General features: G+C 40.1%; 1 protein-coding gene across 5 annotated transcripts in view; it reads left to right on the top strand.

Moving 5' to 3' along the window:
* The window catches only part of MANBA (mannosidase beta), a 96,716-nt gene that overhangs the window by 59,499 nt on the left and 15,724 nt on the right, over positions 1–21,493 (top strand). For all 5 annotated transcript variants that reach the window (XR_002830571.1, XR_002830570.1, XM_006094095.3 and 2 more), the window contains 3 exons: positions 1,689–1,856; positions 8,885–9,103; positions 18,407–18,571. Coding sequence is in view for 3 of the 5 variants with exons in the window: in XM_006094095.3 (XP_006094157.1) it covers positions 1,689–1,856; positions 8,885–9,103; positions 18,407–18,571 (552 nt within the window). In the remaining 2 variants the exon portion in view is untranslated. The remainder of the gene's footprint in view (positions 1–1,688; positions 1,857–8,884; positions 9,104–18,406; positions 18,572–21,493) is intronic.

Below are 21,493 nucleotides of genomic sequence, written 5' to 3'. Positions count from 1 at the left end.
TCCGTGGCCATGGAGAGCTGAAAGGGGGATCTGGGGTTTATTTATCTTCTATAATTGAAACTTTGTTGGTTTGAGTGGGGCTCAGAGCTGCCTGCGGGAGGGGGGAAGCTTGGCTTCCTCCATCATTGGGGGCAACCAAGGCCTCGGGGCTGGGCTCCAGCTCCGGGACTGCCCGGCTGGCATCTTGGGTGGGGTAATTTGCATATAGTCGCTCTGATTGGGCTGGGGGGGCGTGGGCTTAAGGCATAGGGGAAGGAATGGGGCAAATTTGGCATGGTTTGTCGTTTTATTAGGGGAGGATTTGAGATTTATTTGGGGGGGGCATTGGTTAATAAAATTGTATAGGTTTCAGGGGGTACAGGTTCTATAATACATCTCTATATTGGGGGTGGGGGATTCACCACCCCAAGGCAAATCTCCCTTCCATCACCATTTATTCTTCCTATACCCTCCTCCGTCTCTCCCCCACTTCCCTTTCCCTCTGGGATGGTAATCAACCTTAGGACCCATGAATTTTGTTTGGTTTGATTTATTTTTGTTTCAGACCTCAATTCTGAGGCTGGCAGGGTTTAGATAGATTCAGTAACAGCCTTAGTTGATTTCTTAGGACATGACATTGATACTTCTTTCAGGTGACATCCTCTTGATGCCCTAATCTTTTTTTTTCTTTAGAATATTCCATATGTTTGTCTTCAACTTCCAGAGCATCTCTGGTACTCACTTGCTTTGTAAAACCCTCTCTAGTTCTTTCTTTTATTTTTTTAAATATATTTTATTGATTTTTTTTGCAGAGAGGAAGGGAGAGGGATAGAGAGTTAGAAATATCGATGAGAGAGAAACATCGATCAGCTGCCTCCTGCACACCTCCTACTGGGGATGTGCCTGCAACTGAGGTACATGCCCTTGACCGGAATCGAACCTGGGACCTTTCAGTCCGCAGGCTGACGCTCTATCCACTGAGCCAAACCGGTTAGGGCCCCTCTCTAGTTCTTATGGGTTTTGACCTTGGTGGATGGGAACCTCATACCTCTTTCAGCCTAAGTTCTGCCTCATTGTATCTTCACTCAAAGCCCCAACTTGCTCTTGAGACGACTAACCCTGTAATTTAATGTAAGATGTCCTGCATTCTGTACTTCTTAGAACCTTGTTGTGGCCGAGTCAGATAATGCTGAGCTTGATTTATTTTTCATGTTTAATAAAAGAAATTATATTTTCTTCAGTGTTCGTACAGCAGAGAAGAGCAGCCTTACCTTATCAGTATTTAGAAAATCTAAATAAAAAGAATCTCAGAGATTTTAAAAAATGTATTCCCACAGGTAAAGTTATAGCCATTTTCTAATGGGCTTTGTGGCATGTCAAAATTTATGTGCAGAGCTGGCCAGTCTGGCTCAGTAATTGAGCGTCGAGCTATGAACCAGGAGGTCATGTTTTGATTCCTGGTAGGGCACATGCCAAGGTTGTGGGCTCAATCCCCAATGTCGGGCATGCGGGAGGCAGCCAATCAGTGATTCTCTCCCATCATTGATGTTTCTATCTCTTCCTCTCCCTTCCTCTCTGAAATCAATAAAAATATATTTTAAAAATTTATGTGCAGAAATTCAATGGCTATAATTTTATATTTATTATAGTTCTGAGTTTTTTTTAATGTTGAGCATTTGAAAATTATTTTATGTTTTCTTACATTTTAGATCAGGAGACTGAAATCTCATCCCTCCATCATCATATGGGGTGGAAATAATGAAAATGAAGCGGCGCTAATGATGAATTGGTACAGCATAGACTTCACATACCTCCCTACTTACATGAAAGATTATGTGAAACTGTACGTTGAAAACATCCGAGAGCTTGTTTTGGAAGTAAGTAATGGTTTTAATGCAGTAGAATTTAAGAACCTGTTTTAAAAATGGATCACTTTGAAATTTGGTATAATATATTTTTATACCCTTTATTTTAGGGCAACCTTCAACAATATCATTTTAATGCAGAGCAGTCCATTGTAATACTGCAGCCTGTGAAAGGATTCATGGGTTTTGGACTTCTTTAAGACCAATGTATCTGTGGATCTCCCACACATACACCAATATTGTGTTTATAATTGAAGGTTGTCACAGACAATTTGGAGCCCATCCATGGAACCCCAATGGTTGTGAATCTATATATTAGATAATTATTGATATGCCACTTCTTTTCTTTTTTAAAAAATACATTAAGATAGTGAATTCTGTGAATTAATTTTCTAATGATAACCTGGTCCTGGTGTAAGCATTATGTAGTTAATAATGCTTTCTTCTTTTCCTTTATGCCAGATATAATTTGCTGATATTAATTAGAATTAAAAATATTAGTATTCACAAGTGAAATTGGTCTCTGGTAAGTATTATAAACTCAAATGTTTGAAGGAGACTAATTTGTTTTTAAAAATTGAGTAGAGTAGAGGAGACACACAAAGAGAGAAGAGGAGCTGCGGCAATAGGAGAATGGATGTTGGAAATCATAACGTTTATATTCAGCAAGCTGCTTCCAGCAGCTTTTTCATACAAACATCCAGTCTCAGTTTGTGATACGGACTTTCCTAAAATCTCTCGAAGGTTCACAAACGCTTTGCAGCGACTGGCCTTGGGGTGCTGTGCCCTTGGCCTAATGGCCCCAGGCAGCTGGCCTCAGTTAGAAGCTTAGCCTTTCCCAGGTACCTCCAAACCCAGCACAAGTGCCAACCACTTGTAGATAACTTGGCTTATTCAAGGTGGCCCCAGGCTGGGCACAGGCAGTAGCCAGAGAGGCCCCAAGTAAACACATGTTATGGCCAGCTTCAGACCACATCAGAGCACCACCGAATCACCCCCACAATGACACACCCAAAGGGCAGACTTGGTGGGCATGCTAGCCTAGCTAAAGCAAATTCTGGTTTGCAGGTCAGCCCCTGCACTCCTCTGTAGTCACAGCCATTTCTCACAACCAATAAACTAAGAGTCAGTTCTTCCCATTGGCGTGCCAACAGAAATCAAGGCTTTACTACAACTGGAGCTGTACCCACACAAGGGACACACCTGTAGCATCCAGATAAGGTGACCAGGGAGCGTGCACTACTGGGCCCCACCAGATACCCACTACAAAAGGCCACTCTAGCAATACCAGGAAATGTAGCAGATGTACCTAATGGGGAGACAAAGAAACATCCCCCAAATGAGAGAATAGGAGAAATCGCCAGAGAAAGAGCTAAATAAAATGGAGACAAGCAAACTACCACATGTAGAGTTCAAAACACTGGTTATAAGATGCTCAATGAACTTAGGGGAAGAGTGGACAATCTCAGTGAGAACTTTAACAAAGAGATGGGAAACATAAAAATGGAGATAGAAAACATAAAAAAGAACCATTAGGAAATTAAGAATACAACAACTGAAATCAATAGTAGATTAGATTACCCAGAGGATCAAATCAGAGATTTGGAAGACAAGGTAGCAGAAAGCAATCAATCAGAACAGAAAAAAAGAATAGTTTAAGGGGCCTCTGGGACAACATTAAGCATACCAACATTTGCAACAAAGGGGTACCAGAAGGAAAGATAGAGAGCAAGGAATTGAAAATCTATTTGAAGAAATAATGATGGAAAATTTCCCTAATCTGGCAAAGGAAAAAGACACCCAAGTCCAGGAAGTACATCTCAAACAAGATGTACCAAAAGAGGCCCACACCAAGACACATTATAATTAAAATGGCAGTTGTTAAAGGCAAAGAGATAATCTTAAAAGCAGCAAGAGAAAAGCAATTAGTTACTTACAAGGGAGCTACTAAAAAAGACTGTCAGTTGATTTCTCAACAGAAACTTTGTAGGTCAGAAAGGATTGGCATGACATATTCCAAGTATTGAAAAGCAAGGACCTACAACTAAGATCACTCTACCCAACAAAGCTATCATCTATAATCAGAGCACAGATAAAGAGCTTCCTAGACAAGAAAAAACTAAAAGAGTTGATCACCACCAAACCAGTATTACAGGAATTGTTAAAGGGTCTTCATTAAGAAGAAGAAAAAGACCAAAATATGAATAATAAAATGGCAATAACTACATACCTATCAATAATTTAGATGCAAATGAATTAAATGTTTCAATCAAAACCATAGGGTGGATGAATGACAAGAAAACAAGACTCGTATATATGCTGCCTTCAAGAGACCCATTTCAAATCAAAAGACACACTCAGACTTAAAGTAAAGGGATGAAAAAAAGATATTTTATGCAAATGAAAACAAGATAAAAGCTGGGATAGCAATACATACATCAGGAAAAATATAAGACTTTAAAACAAAGGCTACAACAAGGGACAAGGAAGGACCCAGCAATCCCACTTCTAGATATTTTTCCAAAGAAATCCAAAACACTAAATTGAAAAGAAAATGCACCCATATCTTTAATGAAACAATATTGACAATAGCCAAGGTATGGAAGCAACCTAAGTGTTGATTTCTTACAGAGAGGAAGGGAGAGGAATAGAGAGTTAGAAACATCGATGAGAGAGAAACATCGATCAGCTGCCTCCTGCACACTCCCTACTGGGTATGTGCCTGCAACCAAGGTACATGCCCTTGACCGGAATTGAACCTGGGACCCTTGAGTCCACAGGCCGATGCTCTGTCCACTGAGCCAAACCGGCCAGGGCAACAAATCTTTTTTTTTAAAAAAATGTATTTTTATTTTTTTCAGAGAGGAAGGGAGAGGGAAAGAGAGACAGAAACATCAATGATGAGAGAGAATCATTGATTGGCTGCCTCCTGCACACCCCCTACAAGAGATTGAGCCTGCAACCCAGGCATATGCCCTGATTCATAGGTCGATGCCCAAGCACTGAGCCACGCCGGCCAGGCTAGAAACAAATCTTATTAAAAGGACTTTGAATGTTATGGAGTGGGGCTGTATTCAGGAGACAGTAGGAAGCTAGTGGATATTTTGGGGGAGGGGAGGAACTTTATCCAACCCATTCTGGAAGGTACCTTTACTAGCAAAGAATTAGGGAGGTGAGAGATTTGAGGTTAAGAAACAAGTTATAAAAACCAGCGATATCAAGTTATTGAGAATAATAAATGCCAGACATTGATATATTAATTATGATTATTGTATTAATTAATTAATATTATTAATATATAGTAATGATATGTGTTTTATAGAATTTGTTTATTTAATTTTTGTAACTATCCTGGAATGTAAGTAGTATAATCTTTATTTTAGAGATGAAGGCATTGGAGGCTTACAACGATTAATTGCTCATGGTCATATTGGGTATAGGTAATAGAGTCCAATGGAGTGGGGCTGGAAATGCGGTGATGGAAAAAATATTTGAATTCAAAGTGACTGAATGCGGGGGCGGGGGAGTAAAATAGAGAGGGGGAGAAATTGAAGAAGACTCTTACGTGGGTACCCTTAATGAAGGTAGGAAGCACAGTCAAATAATTTTGTGATTAATAAATAAGGACTTCCGCTTTGAATGGTTGGATTTGAAATGTTGGCAGGACAAGCCGGGTGGAAGTGTGGAGATGGTCAGTGGGAGTCGAGTGTGGAGGTGAAGTAGTGTGGGAGTAATCCGAACATTTGGTGAGAGGGAATGCCTTGGGATAAGCCCATGGGAGCGGGTCTCGGAAACCCTTTTTACGAAGATGGCGCCGAAAGCTAAGAAGGAAGGCCCTGCCCCTCCCAAAGCCAAAGCCAATGCAAAGGCTTTGAAGGCAAAGAAAGCAGTGTTGAAAGGCGTCCACAGCCACAAAAAAAAAAAAAAAGATCCGCACGTCACCCACCTTCCGACGGCCAAAGACACTAAGGCTCCGGAGGCAGCCTAAATACCCTCGGAGGAGTGCACCCAGGAGAAGCAAGCTTGCCCACTACGCCATCATCAAATTCCCCCTGACTACCGGGTCAGCCATGAAGAAGATAGAAGATAATAATACACTGGTGTTCATTGTGGATGGCAAGGCCAACAAGCACCAGATCCAACAGGCTGTGAAGAAGCTCTGTGACATTGACGTGGCCAAGGGCAACGACCTCATCAGGCCTGATGGCGAGAAGAAGGCATATGTTCCACTGGCTCCTGACTATGATGCTTTGGATGTTGCCAACAAAATTGGAATCATCTAAACCGAGTCCAGCTGCCTAATTCTAAATATAAAAATTTTACACTGTAAAAAAAAAATAAGGAATGCCTTGGGAGAGGGGACTGACAAGGAGAGGCTGAAAAGAGCTCTGTCCCTCAGAGAAGGAGAAGGGAGCTGGGGAAAGAAGAATCAGAAAGGTCTGGGGCAGGGGTCCTCAAACTACGGCCCGTGGGCCACATGGAAATACAAATACTGTATTTGTTCCCGTTTTGTTTTTTTACTTCAAAATAAGATATGTGCAGTGTGCATAGGAATTTGTTCATAGGTTTTTTTTTTTAAACTATAGTCTGGCCCTCCAACGGTCTGAGGGACAGTGAACTGGCCCCCTGTTTAAAAAGTTTGAGGACCCCTGTGTGGGGGGGAACCAGAAGGTGAAAGAGTAGTGAATGAGCCCCAGGGTGGAGAGAACTTCAGAAACAGTGGGTGGTAAATAGTCATTTGCTCACACCAGAGAGGGATGAGTGTGGGGTTTTTGCTTTATTTGGTAAGTAGAAGTCCATGGATAGTTTTTGAAAAACCGAACGAAAACCAAAAACAATTTTAATTAAGTGGAATGATGGAGAACTTAGTCAGGGGCTGAGGAGTGAGTGGGTGTAAAGAAATCTGCTGGACTGCAGGGGACAGAGGGAATTGTTGGTCAGGATGAGAGGAGTCCTTAGGCTGAGGGAAGGGGGCAGTAGACACAGATTTCTTTAAAGACTGGAGGATAGTTGATTGGCTATAGTTCCAGAGTAAAAAAAAAAATATGGCCAGAACACAGACAGGAAGGCTGGTAAATAAAAGAAATAAGAGTGGTTTTTTTTTCTATGATAGAAGAGAAACAAGAAAAAACGGATATAACAAAAAAAGTGAAACTTAACGGAAAAAACTATTTTCTGATAATCTATTTCTCAGGGAGGCCTCAGTGGCCTTCTATAATATGTTTTGTTTCCAAAGAGCCCTGTACTTTCCCTTCAAAACATTCATCACTCTTACCGCACACTTGTTCAGCATCTGGTTTCACCACTAGATTTCAATCTATTCTTTTAAGAGGTCAGCCAGATGTCTGTCCTGTTCCCTGCTGACTCTTCCATACATAGAAAGAGCTGCATGCCTGGCCCATCGCCAGCGCTCTAGAGATTTGATGTATTAATACTGGACAATGTCACAGGTTTTCTCTATTTTTGCATTGCGGCAAAATGCCCGACACTCAATCGACACTTGATACATACTTGCTAAATGAAGGATTCTTCTCAGCGCGATAGGAAGTGAGTTCATCTGTTGAGGTGATAATAACCAAAACCTTTTGCGTTCTCCCTGTGTGCTGGGCACTACATTAAGTATGTATTTGCTGGCTGCTGGCAGAGTTGCACTGGTTTGCATAATAGACATTTCTTACCCAGTAACTCTACTACTGGCTGCTCCTGACGGACAGGCAGCTGTCCTACTTTCCGCGACACGGGCTCTTTCCGCCTTCTAGCTCTGCCATCTCCTAGGCCAGTGATGGCGAACCTTTTGAGCCTGGCGTGTCAGCATTTTGAAAAACCCTAACTTAACTTTGGTGCCGTGTCACATATAGAAATTTTTTGATATTTGCAACCATAGTAAAGCAAAGACTTATATTTTTGATACTTATTTTATATATTTAAATGCAATTTAACAAAGAAAAATCAACCCCAAAAATGAGTTCGTGTGTCACCTCTGACACGCATGTCATAGGTTCGCCATCACTGTCCTAGGCCCTGCACATGGGGGAAGAGGATGAGAACAAGGCACCTGGCCCCGCAGAGGTGCAGAAGCTAGGAAGCCACTTCCTGGGGACAACTCTATATATTTTGGAAATGGGAACATGGATTTTGGTGGACACATAAGTTCCTTACCATTCACGATAGCCCTATGAAGGAGGTACTGTTATCCCCATTTTACAGATAGGCTACTGAGGCTTACACCTATCCAAAACCAGTCAGGTTCTGATTTAGGATTTAAACTTAGGTCCCACCTGACTCAGTAGCCTCTATTCTTAACCACTAGACCAGTGTTTCTCAAGTGGAGGTGATTTTTGTCCCCAAGGGACGGGGGACATTTGGCAACATCTATTGATCTTTTTTTTTTTAGTGGTGGGGGAGGGGGGTACTACTGGCATCTAGTGGGTAGAAGCCTGGAATGCTACTAAACATCCTAGAATGCATAGGACACCCCCAACACACACACACGTGCACGCACACACACACACACACACACACACACATTATCAGGCCCCAAATGTTATTAGTGCCAAGGTTGAGATTCTGCACTAGCCTGTACATTACCCATCATGGCAGAAGGTAAGGTTGAGGAAGACATGATAGAAAAAGATTAGGAACACCTGCTGTGAGGAACAAGCTAAGTGCCAATTATGAAAGGACTAGAGGCCCTCGTTGTGGCCTGTGGGGATCGGGGGGGAGCAGATCCTGCTCATCCCCGTCAGCTGAGAAGCACTCCGGCTGTGGGAGCACACTGACCACCAGGGGGACACTCCTGCGTTGAGCGTCTGCCTCCTGGTGGTCAGTGCACATCATAGCGACTGGTTGCTTAGGCTTATATATATATAGATAGAAAGGATTGGCAAATAGTAGAGAGGTGCTGGGAGTTGTTTAATGTGGAAGAAGGTAAGAGGTTCTATTACTTTGCTATTGGCTGCTTGCCATTTCTGGGTCTTGATAGTATATTTGAAGAAGTAAATTGTACCTTATCCTTTAAACCATTTTGTTTCTGAACTCAGGCAGACGAGACTCGTCCTTTTATCACTTCCAGTCCTACAAATGGGGTCAAATCCATTGAAGAAGGCTGGCTCTCTGCCGACCCATATGACAATCATTTTGGGGACGTACATTTTTATGACTATACCAGGGATTGCTGGGATTGGAACATTTTCCCAAAAGCTCGATTTGCATCTGAATATGGATATCAGTCCTGGCCTTCCTTCAGTACATTAGAAAAGGTAAGCCATCTTGGATTTCCCAGTGGTTCAGAATGGTGGGCTAGGGCATATGTCATTTCGTCAATAGTGGTTCAGAAAACTAAATGAAATCTATTTATTTTAAATCACATTTTAGGAAGAAGATAAGAAGATAACTTTTTTTTTCTTTAACCTTTGGGGAGCTAAACTCTTGTAGTCATCATTTTGGGGATAGCTTTTCCATATTGCTTTTAATTGTAAAATGGGAGCCAGTAGCTGCTTAAGCCTGATTTATTATTACACATGAAAATAACTCCCACTTACTACTTTCTATATGTCATACAACTTAAAAAATTATTTAGATATTGAGAACTGGAAAGTTTATCACAGTAAGAGACATGAATGTGATAAATAAGTCTTTGTCTAACGTTACCACATCAGGTCATTCACTTCTTTTCTCTCCTCTTTCATTTCCTCCTCTTCTTCCTCCTCCTTTTTCTTCGTGTTGGTGTATTTGATTATCAGGATTGGCAAATAGTAGAGAGGTGCTGGGGGTTGTTTAATGTGGAAGAAGGTAAGTGGTTCTATTACTTTGCTATTGGCTGCTTGGCATTTCACTTTCTCTGTTCCTAATGATTCAGTTTCACAGATGGATTCAGTTTTAGAGTTATATGTGTTCTTTTCTTTTATTTACTTTATTTTTTTCAAGTTCCTATTTTATTTTTGTTTTTCAATTACAGTTGACATTCAATACTGTTTTATAAAAAAGCAAAGCTCTCTTGACCCAACCCCATCTCCTTCTAGGTATCACTCTATTTCTTAGCTCGCGATGTGGCCAGACTTTCTGAAAGAGCAGACTTCATGCTCTGTCCTCGCTTCCCCACTTCTTATTCAGATTTCACCCCACCCTGTCTTAGCTGCCACCCCTCAATGACTAACCGATGTATTCGGATACCATATCCAAATGCGCCTTTCTTTTTTTTAAAAAAATAAATCTTTATTGTTCAGATTATTACAATTGTTCCTCTTTTTCCCCCCATAGCTTCCCTCCACCCAGTTCCCACCCCATCGCCTGCCCTTACCCCCCACCACTGTCCTCATCCATAGGTGTACAATTTTTGTCCAGTCTCTTCCCGCACCCCCACACCCCTTTCCCCCTGAGAATAGTCAGTCCACTCCCTTTCTATGCCCCTGATTCTATTATATTCACCAGTTTACTCTGTTCATCAGATTTTTTATTCACTTGATTTTTAGATTCACTTGTTGATAGATGTGTATTTGTTGTTCATAATTTGTATCTTTACCTTTTTCTTCTTCTTCCTCTTCTTAAAGAATATCTTTCAGTATTTCATATAATACTGGTTTGGTGGTGATGAACTCCTTTAGCTTTTTCTTATCTGTGAAGCTCTTTCTCTGACCTTCAATTCTGAATGATAGCTTTGCTGGATAAAGTAATCTTGGTTGTAGGTTCTTGCTATTCATCACTTTGAATATTTCTTGACACTCCCTTCTGGCCTGCATAGTTTCTGTTGAGAAATCAGCTGACAGTCGTATGGGTGCTCCCTTGTAGGTAACTGACTTTTTTTCTCTTGCTGCTTTTAAGATTCTCTCTTTGTCTTTTGCTCTTGGCATTTTAATTATGATGTGTCTTGGTGTAGTCCTCTTTGGATTCCTTTTGCTTGGGGTTCTCTGCGCTTCCTGGACTTGTAAGTCTATTTCTTTCACCAGGTAGGGGAAGTTTTCTGTCATTATTTCTTCAAATAGGTTTTCAATATCTTGCTCTCTCTCTTCTTCTGGCACCCCTATAATTTGGATGTTGGTATGCTTGAAGTTGTCCCAGAGGCTCCTTACACTATCTTGATCTATTTGGGTTCCTTTTTCTTTTTGCTTTTCTGGTTGGGTATTTTTTGCTTCTTCACATTTCAAATCTTTGACTTGATTCTTGGGATCCTCTTGTCTGCTGTTGGATCTCTGTATATTATTCTTTATTTCAGTCAGTGTATGCTTAATTTCTAGTTGGTCCTTTTTCATATCCTTGAGGGTCTCAGTAAATTTATCGGTGGTTTCTAGAAAATTCTTGAAAAACCTTATAACCGTGGTTTTGAACTCTATATCCAGTAGTTTGCTTTCCTCCATTTCTGTCATTTGTGACCTGTTTCTTTGTCTCCACATTTTTTATGCTTCCCTGTGTTGATAGAGTGGCTTTCTGTGCTAGGTGTCCTATAGGGCCCAGTGGCTCAGCCTCCCCAATTACCTGAAGTGGACACTCTTGGTGCACCCCTTTGTGGGTTTTGTGTACAGTCTAGTTTTAGTTAAGCCTTGATTATTGTAGGTATCACTGGGCGGAATTGACCTCCAGGCCAATTGGCTGTGGGAATCAGCTGTGTCTACAGTGGGAGAACTTCTGTGCTGGAGTTCTGGGGCAAGACTTGCTTCAGTGGGGCTTTGGTGCTCACTGAGTCTGCCCCCTGAGTGTGACCCTTATGGATCTGAGGAGTTGTAATCTGGATGGTCCCACTCTGACCACTGGGTACACTGGCTCTTGGATCTCTAAGGAGGTGCTAATTTAGCCTCTGCCTGAGGCTACCCAGCAGGAGCTATGAGAGATCTGCAGATTCCTCTTCCTTGTTTGGGGTTTGGAGGTGCCCAGATGAGGCCCAGCTGTGAAGCAATGCAAGCTGCTGTGGGGCCTTGGGCCTTCTTTTGGATGTTCTGGGTCTCTCTGACCCAGCTGCAGTTTGTTAGGTAATTTTAGATCTCAAAGGGCCAGCCCATTCATATGCAAAAGCCTCTGCTAGCAGCTTGGGTGGGGCGGGGTCTCAGGGAATCAACAGGGCGGAGCAAACAGCTATGGCTGATCCTCAGCCTTGTCCTAAGAGGCCCCTGGGTCTCAGTGTCCCATCTCAGTGTCCCACGGTAATCGCTGCAAGCACCTCTGAGAGAAAGCCGCCCTCGAGTTCCGACCACTGCCAGACAGTCCAGTTTTTCCCCGTATGAGTCTGGGTCCCCAGAGACTCGCCCTGAACTGGAGTTCAAAGCCGTTGGGAGCTTGTGACTCTCTCCCGATTGAAAAAGACACCGGCGTCCTCCATTGCCAGCCCTTGCCATGTGTGCCTCCGTCCCTCTGCACTTTACTTCCGCACCTCCTCTGAGTCTCAGTGTGCTTTTCTCTTTCCTTCTAGTTGTAGAATTTCCACTCAGCCAGCCTTCCTGTGGTTCTGGATGATGTCTGTTTTGTCTTTTAGTTGTAGTTTTGAAGTGGTTGTGCAAGGCAGCAATTTCAGGTGTTTACCTATGCTGCCATCTTGGTTTCTCCCAAATGCGCCTTTCTTTATTGTCGTCATCTTACTGCCCTCAGCAGCATTCCTCACAGTGAGGCACTCTGTCCTTCTGGAAGCATGTTTCTCTCTAGGCTTCCCTGGTCCCCATTCTCCTAATTAGGTCCTAGTCCACCATCTGCTCCTTCCCATCCCAGGTGTCGGTTCCTCCTACTTTACCCAACATGAAATGTCAATGGTCTTCAGTGCTCAATCTTTTTATTTTTCTACCTAGAGAATCTCGTTCATGCCCATGGTTTTAAATATTGTGTATCAACCACTAAATTTATTTTTTTCTTATTTTTTTTCTTTCTCCATTTTCTTCTCTATTCTGTGTCCAATATAGAGCCATCATCTTGAGTGAGTGACTCTAGAGACAGCTCAATCCTCATCTCCAAGTGCTGCCCTAGGAGCAGTGGGGAAGGTGGTCGTGTTGGTCCCAAAGTTAAGGCACTGGAATTCTCATAATTGCTCTGCCACTAACTTGCTACATGATCTTAACCAAATCACGTAACCCCCTCTGTGCCTCAGTTTCTTCTTCTGTAAAATAAGAGTCTGTAAACTGTTTCTGAAGTCCTGACTTCTGAAATCCAGACTTCTTCAGGTCTTTGGGTCTTAACCTAAATTCTACCTGAGGGTTAGGTTGTGTGTTCTTTTAAAAACAACATTAGTGAGATGTAATTCTCTGACCATTTAATGTGTGCAGTTTAATGGTTTTCAGTATATTTCCAGAGTTATGCAGCCATCTACATGATCCAATTTTAGAATGTTTTCATCACCTCCAAGGAAACTCTGTATGTAGCAGTCACTCCCAACTCTCTCTGACACTCCCATCCCAGCTGTAGGCACCACTACTCACTTTTGCATTTCTATATATTTGCTTGTTCTGCACATTTCATATAATTGGAATCATAAAATATGTGATCATTTGAGACTGGCTTCTTTCACCTAGCAAAAATTTTCAAGGTCCATCCATGTTGTATGATTTATTAGTATGTCACTCTTTTTTATTGCTGAATAATATTCCATTGCATGAATATATATTATATTCTGTGTATCCACTTATTATTTAATGTATATTTGTGTTAGTCCCACTTTTGTGTTATTATGAATAATGCTGCTATGAACATTTGAATACCTGTATTTTTGTGACCGTCTACTAAGTTATACCAAGGAGTGGAGTTTCTGGATCATATGTTAACTGTTTAACATTCCAAGGAACTACCAAACTGTTTTCCATAGCAGTTCCACCATTTTACATTCCTACCAACAGTGTATGAGGGTTTCAGTTTCTCCACATTCTTGCCAATACATACTTATTATTTCCCATTTCCTCCTTTTTTTTTTTTTGCATTTCCCTGGACATTTATATTTATAGAAAATTTGCATTTCTTTGGCTAATCATTTGATCATGTTTTCAAGTGTTTGGTGTTTATTTAAATATCTTCCTTTGAGAAATGTATATTCAAATATTTGGCCCATTTTTAAATTGGGTTATTTGTCTTTTTATTATTGAGTTGTAAAATATATATTTTTTAGATATGTTCTTTATCATGTATATGATTTAAAAATATTTTCTCCCAATTTATGGGTTGTCTTTCTACTTTTTTGATAGTATCCTTGAAAGTACAAACATTTTTAATTTTGATGAAGTTCTACTTAGCAATCTTCTCTTTTGTCTTTTGTGCTTTTAGTGTTGAACCTAAGAAATCATTGCCTAATGTAGATCACAAAGGATTATTTCAATGTTGTCTTCTAGTTTTAGATTTTAAATTTAGGTCTGTGACTTATTGTTCTGTATGGTGTGAGGTAGGTGTCTAGGTTCATTCTTTGGATGTGGATAGCCAATTGACCCAACACTATTTATTGACAAAACTATTCCTTCCCTCACTGAATTCTCCTGACCCCTTTGTCAAAAATCAATTGGCTCAAATGTTAAGATTTCTTTTTGGATTTTCAGTTTTGTTCCATTGATTTGTGTGTCTATTTTATGGTAGTATGCACTGTCATGATTACTGCAGCTTTGTAGTTAGTTTTGAAAGCAGGAAGTATGAGTCTACCAACTTTGTTCTTCTTTCAAGATGTTTTGACTTTTGTGGGTATTTTGCATTTCTATATGAATTTTAGGATCACCTTGACAGTTTCTGCAAAAAGCCAGCTGGGATTGGGTTGAGTCTGTAGATCACTTTGCAAAGTATTGCCATCATAACAATATTGTCTTCTGATTCAGAAACATGTGCTATCTTCTTTAATTTTGTAGTTTTTTTTTAAAATCTTCACCTGAGGACATGCTTAGAGAGAGGAAGGAAAAAACAAGAGAGAGAGAGAGAGAGAGAGAGAGAGAGAGAGAGAGAGAGAGAGAGAAAGAGAGATCGAGATCAGTTGCCTTTTGTATGTGCCCCGACTGGGGATCGAACCCGCAACCCAAGTATATGCTCTGACTGGGAATTGAACTGGCAACTTTTTGGTGCACAGGATGATGCTCAGCCAACTGAGCCACTCCTGCTGCGCTAATTTTGTAGTTTTTAGTGTACAAGTCTTATACTTTGCTTAAATTTATTCCTAACTATTTTATTCTTTTTTTGGTGCTATTGTGAATGAAATTGTTTAGTGTTATAAAGATACAATTGATTTTTTTGTTTACTCAACTTATGTTCTGCAACCTTACAGAACTCATTTTTTAACTCTAATAGTTTTTTTTTCTAAAATTTTTTAGAGGTTTCTATATAAAAGAGTATGTCATCTGCAGATAGAAATAGTTGTATTTCTTCCTTTTCAATCTGGATGCCTTTTATTTACTTTTCTTGCCTAATTGCTCTGGCTGGGACTTCTAGTACAATGTAGAATAGAAGTGGTGAGACCAGACATCCTTGCCCCATTCCTTTCCCAGGGAGAAAGTTTTCAGTCTTCACCATTTAGTATGATGTTAACTGTAGGTGTTTCACAGGTGCCCTTTATCAGGTTGAGACAGTTCCCTTTTACTCCTACTTTGTTGAATGTTTATGTCATGAAAGGGTTTTGGATTTTGTCTAATGCTTTCTGTTCATCTATTGAAATGATCAGGTAGTTCTTAACCCCCTCCCCCATCACTTGTGTAACGTAACCACAAAGTTTTAAAAACAATTTCAAAATCTTCCTCAATTTCACCGCCTGAACACAACTATATTTGCTTCTAGATATCAAAGTAATATTGTATTTGTAGCTTTCATAGTAGTGTTATAAACTTAGTTTTATTACTCTCATATTGGGGGGCTGGTCTTTTGGGAGTGATATTATTTCAAAATGAAGGAGGAGGAAGTACAGTATTCCAGTATTCGGACTTAGTCAGAAACAAGTACTGAGAATGGGAAAGAAGGAATGAAATGTTGATTTCAGGTACTTACTGTTTTATTTAACAGTAATTCACCTTCTTCTGCTTTCACTGAGGCCCAGGAGGAAACCAAGGCAGTGGAGAGTGAAAGTTCTAACTCTATCCCTACATAGTAATTCAAACTTATTATCAGACCCAAATCTGCTCACTTTCTTTCCAGTACATTTCAGAAAGGTGAGATTTAGAAATTGCTAAACCTTTTTCTTTATTTTTTATTGATTTTTTTTTAGAGAGAGAGGAAGGGAGAAGGATAGAGAGGTAGAAACATCAATGAGAGAGGAAAATCATCAATCAGCTGCCTCCTCCTTCCACTAGGGTTTGAGCTTGCAAGCCTGTCTTATGCCCTGAATGGGAATTGAACCAGTGACCTCTTGTTTTCTGGGTTGATGCTCAACCACTGAGCCACACCAGCTGGACTAACCCTTCTTTTCAAATGTATAAGCATTTTTATTCCACCTCCTGAAAATAATGGAATTGCCATGTTTTTGTGATGTCTGATGATGTTCAAAGATACTCAACACTGTATTTTAAAATAGGGAAAGATGAGAAGTTCTGTTCATTAAGATTCCTTTATTTAGTCATTGCCTCTTTTCAAGTGACATTGCTTAGTTGAGGATTTGAATAGGTAATTGTGAAAATAAAAGAAACCAAAAGAATAACTTTACATAAAAAGTTGGTTCTTTTACTTAGATCTTTTCTGGTATATCCAAGAAAAATATTAAAATGTCTCTCTCTAGTTTGGGATACATTAATTCTTTGTAAAATAATCATGTTTTTAACAGGCAGTTATCAATATTGCACAGTGATTAAAAGCTTGAACTTTGGAATAAGTAGATCTGGACCTGAATCTTAGCACTGCCCACACTAGTTGCATTGCCTTGGGCAAATTATTTAATCATGTTCTTATTGGTAAATTGGGGTTAGTAGTAGTAAATAACCTATTAAGAGTGTGTGTGTGTGTGTGTGTGTGTGTGTGTGTGCATGTGATCATATGCAAAGATTAAGTTAATTAATAATTAAAGCCTTAGTTCTTGCCACATAGTGAGAACCCATAAAATGTAAGCTATTGTTACTATTCATCATGGCCAGTCTGGCCATATGATTGTTTTATTTTCTTCAGATGCATCTAGGTTTAAAAAACTAGAGGCTGGAACTAGACTGCACCAATTAGCTTTGGATCTTGGGCAAATTACGTAACCTTTCTGTGCTTGATTTTCTCATCTGTTCAATAGGATGATAATAGTGTCTACTCGTATGGTTGTTATGAGGATTAAATGAATTAATATTCTTAAAAGCAATTAGAACCTTACCTGGCACTTTCTAATTTTTTCTGGTAACATTGTTATAGATGAAGTTTACAAGACTTCCAAAACACAACTGTCAGAAGGTAGGCAGTTTCCCACAAAACAGAAGAATAGGGTTATGATTATGGGATACATTCAAATCATTACCAATCAGAGAGAGGGTTGGGAGGTCCAGAGGTGTGTTTCAGACTTTAAAAAGGAAGAAACATTAAAAAAATATTATTGATATGTGCATCTCGGATGTGTACAGATGACTGTAATACTAATGTCTCTATTTTAAATAAATTACAGGAGTAATTCATGTTCTCTAAACTGTCTCTAAACTATATAAAATTTGGAAAAACTTCCACATTAAATATGGCTAATGTACATTACTTAAGTTTGGTATAAATAAACGCCTAAAGAATAACTTTTTCCTCTTAAGGTGATTGGTCTGAGCAATGCCTGATTACTGGGGATTATAAGTCATATTTTATTTAAAAATGATTTTTTAAAGTGCTGTATTCATTTTTAAATGTTTTTGTTGATTTCAGAGAAAAGAAGGGAGAGAGAGACATAGAAACATCAATGATGAGAGAGAATCATTGATTAGCTCGATTGACCAAAATTAAACATTTCAAATATATTTAGTAATCACTGAGAAACAGATGAGCAAGTGCTAAAGCATTTGCCATCTTAATAGTGATATTTCATTCCTGTTAAAGAATTGACAGTTTTAACAAAATGTTGATTTCAGTTCATTATTCAGTTTTGACAATTTGCTTACTTAAATAGATAAAATGACATTTAAAAATACACATAACTAGCCGTGGCCAGTGTGACTCAATTGGTTGGAGCGTCATCCCATATATCGAAAGGTTGTGTGTTTGATTCTGGGTCAGGGCACATACCCAGGTTGCAGGTTTGATCCCCAATTAGGGTGTGTGCGAGAGACAACCAATCGATGCTTCACTCTCACGTGGATGTTTCTCTCTCTCTCTCTCTCTCTCTCTCTCTCTCTCTCTCTCTCCCTCTATCTCTAAAATCAATAAAAACATATCCTCATGTGAGGATTAAATTTTTTTAGGTAAAAAATACACACAACTAATGTTTATAAAAGGAACAATATTTTGATATTTTGATATTTCCTTCAATGGAAATATCACATTGTAATTTCCTAGGTTTGAATAAGAAAGGGTATAGGTACCAAATCCTGGTTTTGTGATTCAATTTTGTACAAGGCTGGTCTTTCACCACCAACAAATGTGATGTAAAAAACATCTGTGCTATTATTCCAGTGTATAGAGTTTATCAGAAATGTGTAGAAAAGTACTCCTGATTTCTCAGTTTGTACCTCTTATTCTTTACTCAAAAGGTTTCATCTAAAGTGGACTGGTCTTACAACAGCAGCTTTTCAAGTCATCGACAGCATCATGAAAATGGTAACGAACAAATGCTTTTTCAGGCTGGACTTCATTTCAAACTCCCGCATAGCACAGATCCATTACGTGAATTCAAAGATACCATTTACCTTACCCAGGTAAGGCATTCTCATCTGGAGTTCAAAAGGCTCCTGCAATTAACATAAGAGATCATATAAGTTTTGTAAAACTATGTGGTGAAAACTGTTTTTCATTTTACTGATTAAGGAATTGATCTTCTTCAAAATTGATGTATGATGCCATGTAAGACTTGAAATAGTTAATTTTTGGCATTTGTCTCTCTTACAAGAACAGCTCAGAAATTTCTACAAAAATGTATGCATTAAAATGTTTCCCAGCTCAGGATTACTATAACGTTCCAGGAATTAAGACAGTAGCATTTCCCAAGGATAAAATGGAACAATGGGACATAATAGAGTCAAGAAACAGACTCATGTAAAAGATAGTCTCCTGTCTTATGGACACAATACCACTGCAATCTTGTGGGAAGGGATAGTCTTATCAGTGAACAGTGCTATAGATGGTGGGTATCTTTAGGGGAAAATAAATGAACTGTGACACTATAGACAAAAAGTAATTTGATCAGTGATTAAAGATTCCACTGTGAAAGGTAGTACAATAAGGCTTCTAGGAGAAAACATAAGAGAATACTTTATTATATTGGCATAGGGAAAGATTTCTTAAACAGGACAGCTACACTAATAAAAGAGAAAGATGCAAATTAACCATCACTCCGCCACTCCACTATACCCACCAGCCAATCAGGAGCGAGTATGCAAATTAACCCAACTAAGATGGTGGCGGCCACGGAGCTGGAGCGAGCAGGAGGCTTGGGTTGCCCCCGGCGATGGAGGAAGCCAAGCTTCCTGCCTTCCCTGGCTGGCCCTGGGCTCCGCTCAAGGCTACAAAGTTTCAATTATAGAAGATAAATAAATCCCAGATACCTGCTTCCAGCCCGCCCAGGCCTCTGCTCAAGGAGGTGCTGAAAAAAAGAAAAAAGAAAAAAAGGAGAGGCTGGGAGCTTGGGTCGCCGGGGGGTGTGGCCAGCCTGAAAACGGCCATCAGCCCCTCACCCAAGCTGGCCAGGCACCCCAGCGGGACCCCCACCTTGATCCGGGACATCCTTCAGGGCAAAGCAGCTGGCCCCCACCTGTGCACCAGGCCTCTATCCTATGTAATAAAAGGGTAATATGCAAATTGACCCTAATAGCAGACCGACTGGGAATGACTGGTCACTATGACACACACTGACCACCAGGGGGCAGATGCTCAATCAGGAGCTGCCCCCTGGTGGTCAGTGCACTCCCACAGGGGGAGCTCTGCTCAGCCACAAGCCAGCATAGTGGTGGTGGTGAGAGCCTCTCCTGTCTCCTCAGCAGCGCTAAGGATGTCCGACTGCACCTTAGGCCTGCTCCCCGCGGGCAAGTGGACATCCCCCAAGGGCTCCTGGGCTGCCAGAGGGATGTCTGACTGCCAGCTTAGGCCCGATCCCCCAGGGAGTGGGCCTAAGCCAGCAGGTGGACATCCCCTGAGGGGTCCCAGACTGCGAGAGGGCACAGGCCGGGCTGAGGGACCCCCCGAGTGCACAAATTTTTGTGCACTGGGCCTCTAGTAACAACTATAACTGTGAAAGAAAGTAATGATAAATTGTACTTCATTAACATGGACATTTGTATATCAATAGCACCATTAAGATAGAGAAAAGGTTAGCCACGGATTGGGGAACAATACTTGTAATACATATACCTGATAAAAGATTTGTATATTATACAATAAAGAACTTCTATAAAGCAATAAGAAAAAGACAGATAAACTATTAAAAAATGGACAAAAGCTTCAAATAGGCACTTCTCCAAAGACAATATCCAAATAGTCAGAAAGTATAGGAAAGTCTGCTCAATTCCATTCTTAATCAAGGAAATGCAAATTAAAGCCATGCCAGGATACCTCCACTCGCAGTGTAATTTTAGCACAATGGCTAAAATTAAAAAGATTGACATTACCAACTGTTGGTGAGGAGGTAGGACAGCTGAAACTTTTTTTTTGAAACTTGTAGACATTGTTAGTAGGAGTGGAAATTTGTTTAACCACTTTGGGAAATGCTATGGCAATTTCTACCCAAGCTAAACATTTGCTTACTTTTGAGTCAGCATTTCTACTTCTAGCTATGTACCCTAGAAAATTGAGTGCATACGTCTGTCAACAGACATCTAAAACAAGTGTTCATAGCAACTTTATTCATAATACCCCCAAACTGGAAACAACCTAAATATTCTTTAACAGAAGAATTTATAAGCAAATGGTGGTATATTTATACTACAGCGAATACTCCACAGCAATAAAAAAACAATGAACTACTAATATTAGCATCAACTTGGATGAATCTCACAGGCATTATATTGAGCAAAAGAAACACTGAAGTTTCAATATAGATAAAATGAATCCAGATGATAGAGAACAAATTAGTGGTGCCCACTCTTGTGGAGGGGGATGGTGAACTACGAATAAGAAAGGGTACAAGGAGACTGTCCTGAGTACTAAAACTGTTATATCTTGATCTGGGTGCTGGTTCCATGGTGTAAAAATCACTGGATTGTACACTTATGATCTGTGTATGTTACATTTTGCACCTTCCTAGACTTTTTCTAAAACAGCTCTACTGAAATATAATTGACAGACCATAAAATTCACTCATGTTAAGTGTACAATGAAGTGGTTTTTACTATATTTATCAAGTCTTGTAACTGTCCCAGGTTCCAATTTTAGAACATTTCTTATATCTCAAAAGGATTCCTTGTGCCTATTTGCACTCACTCTCTTTTCTCCCCTTCAGCCCCAGGCAAACATTAATCTGCTTTCTATCTCTACAGATTTTACTTTTTTCAGCACTCCATGTAACTGGAATCGTAAAATATGTGATCTTTTTGCATTTGACTTTTTTTTTCTGACTATAATGTTTTTGAAGTTCTTCCATGATACAGTATATAGCTATACCTCATTCCCCCTTCTTGCTAAATGGC

Source organism: Myotis lucifugus, unplaced genomic scaffold (genome assembly GCF_000147115.1).
Source record: "Myotis lucifugus unplaced genomic scaffold, Myoluc2.0 scaffold_129, whole genome shotgun sequence".
Taxonomy (NCBI): Eukaryota; Metazoa; Chordata; class Mammalia; order Chiroptera; family Vespertilionidae; genus Myotis; species Myotis lucifugus.
This window is presented reverse-complemented; position numbering and strand designations above follow the sequence as displayed.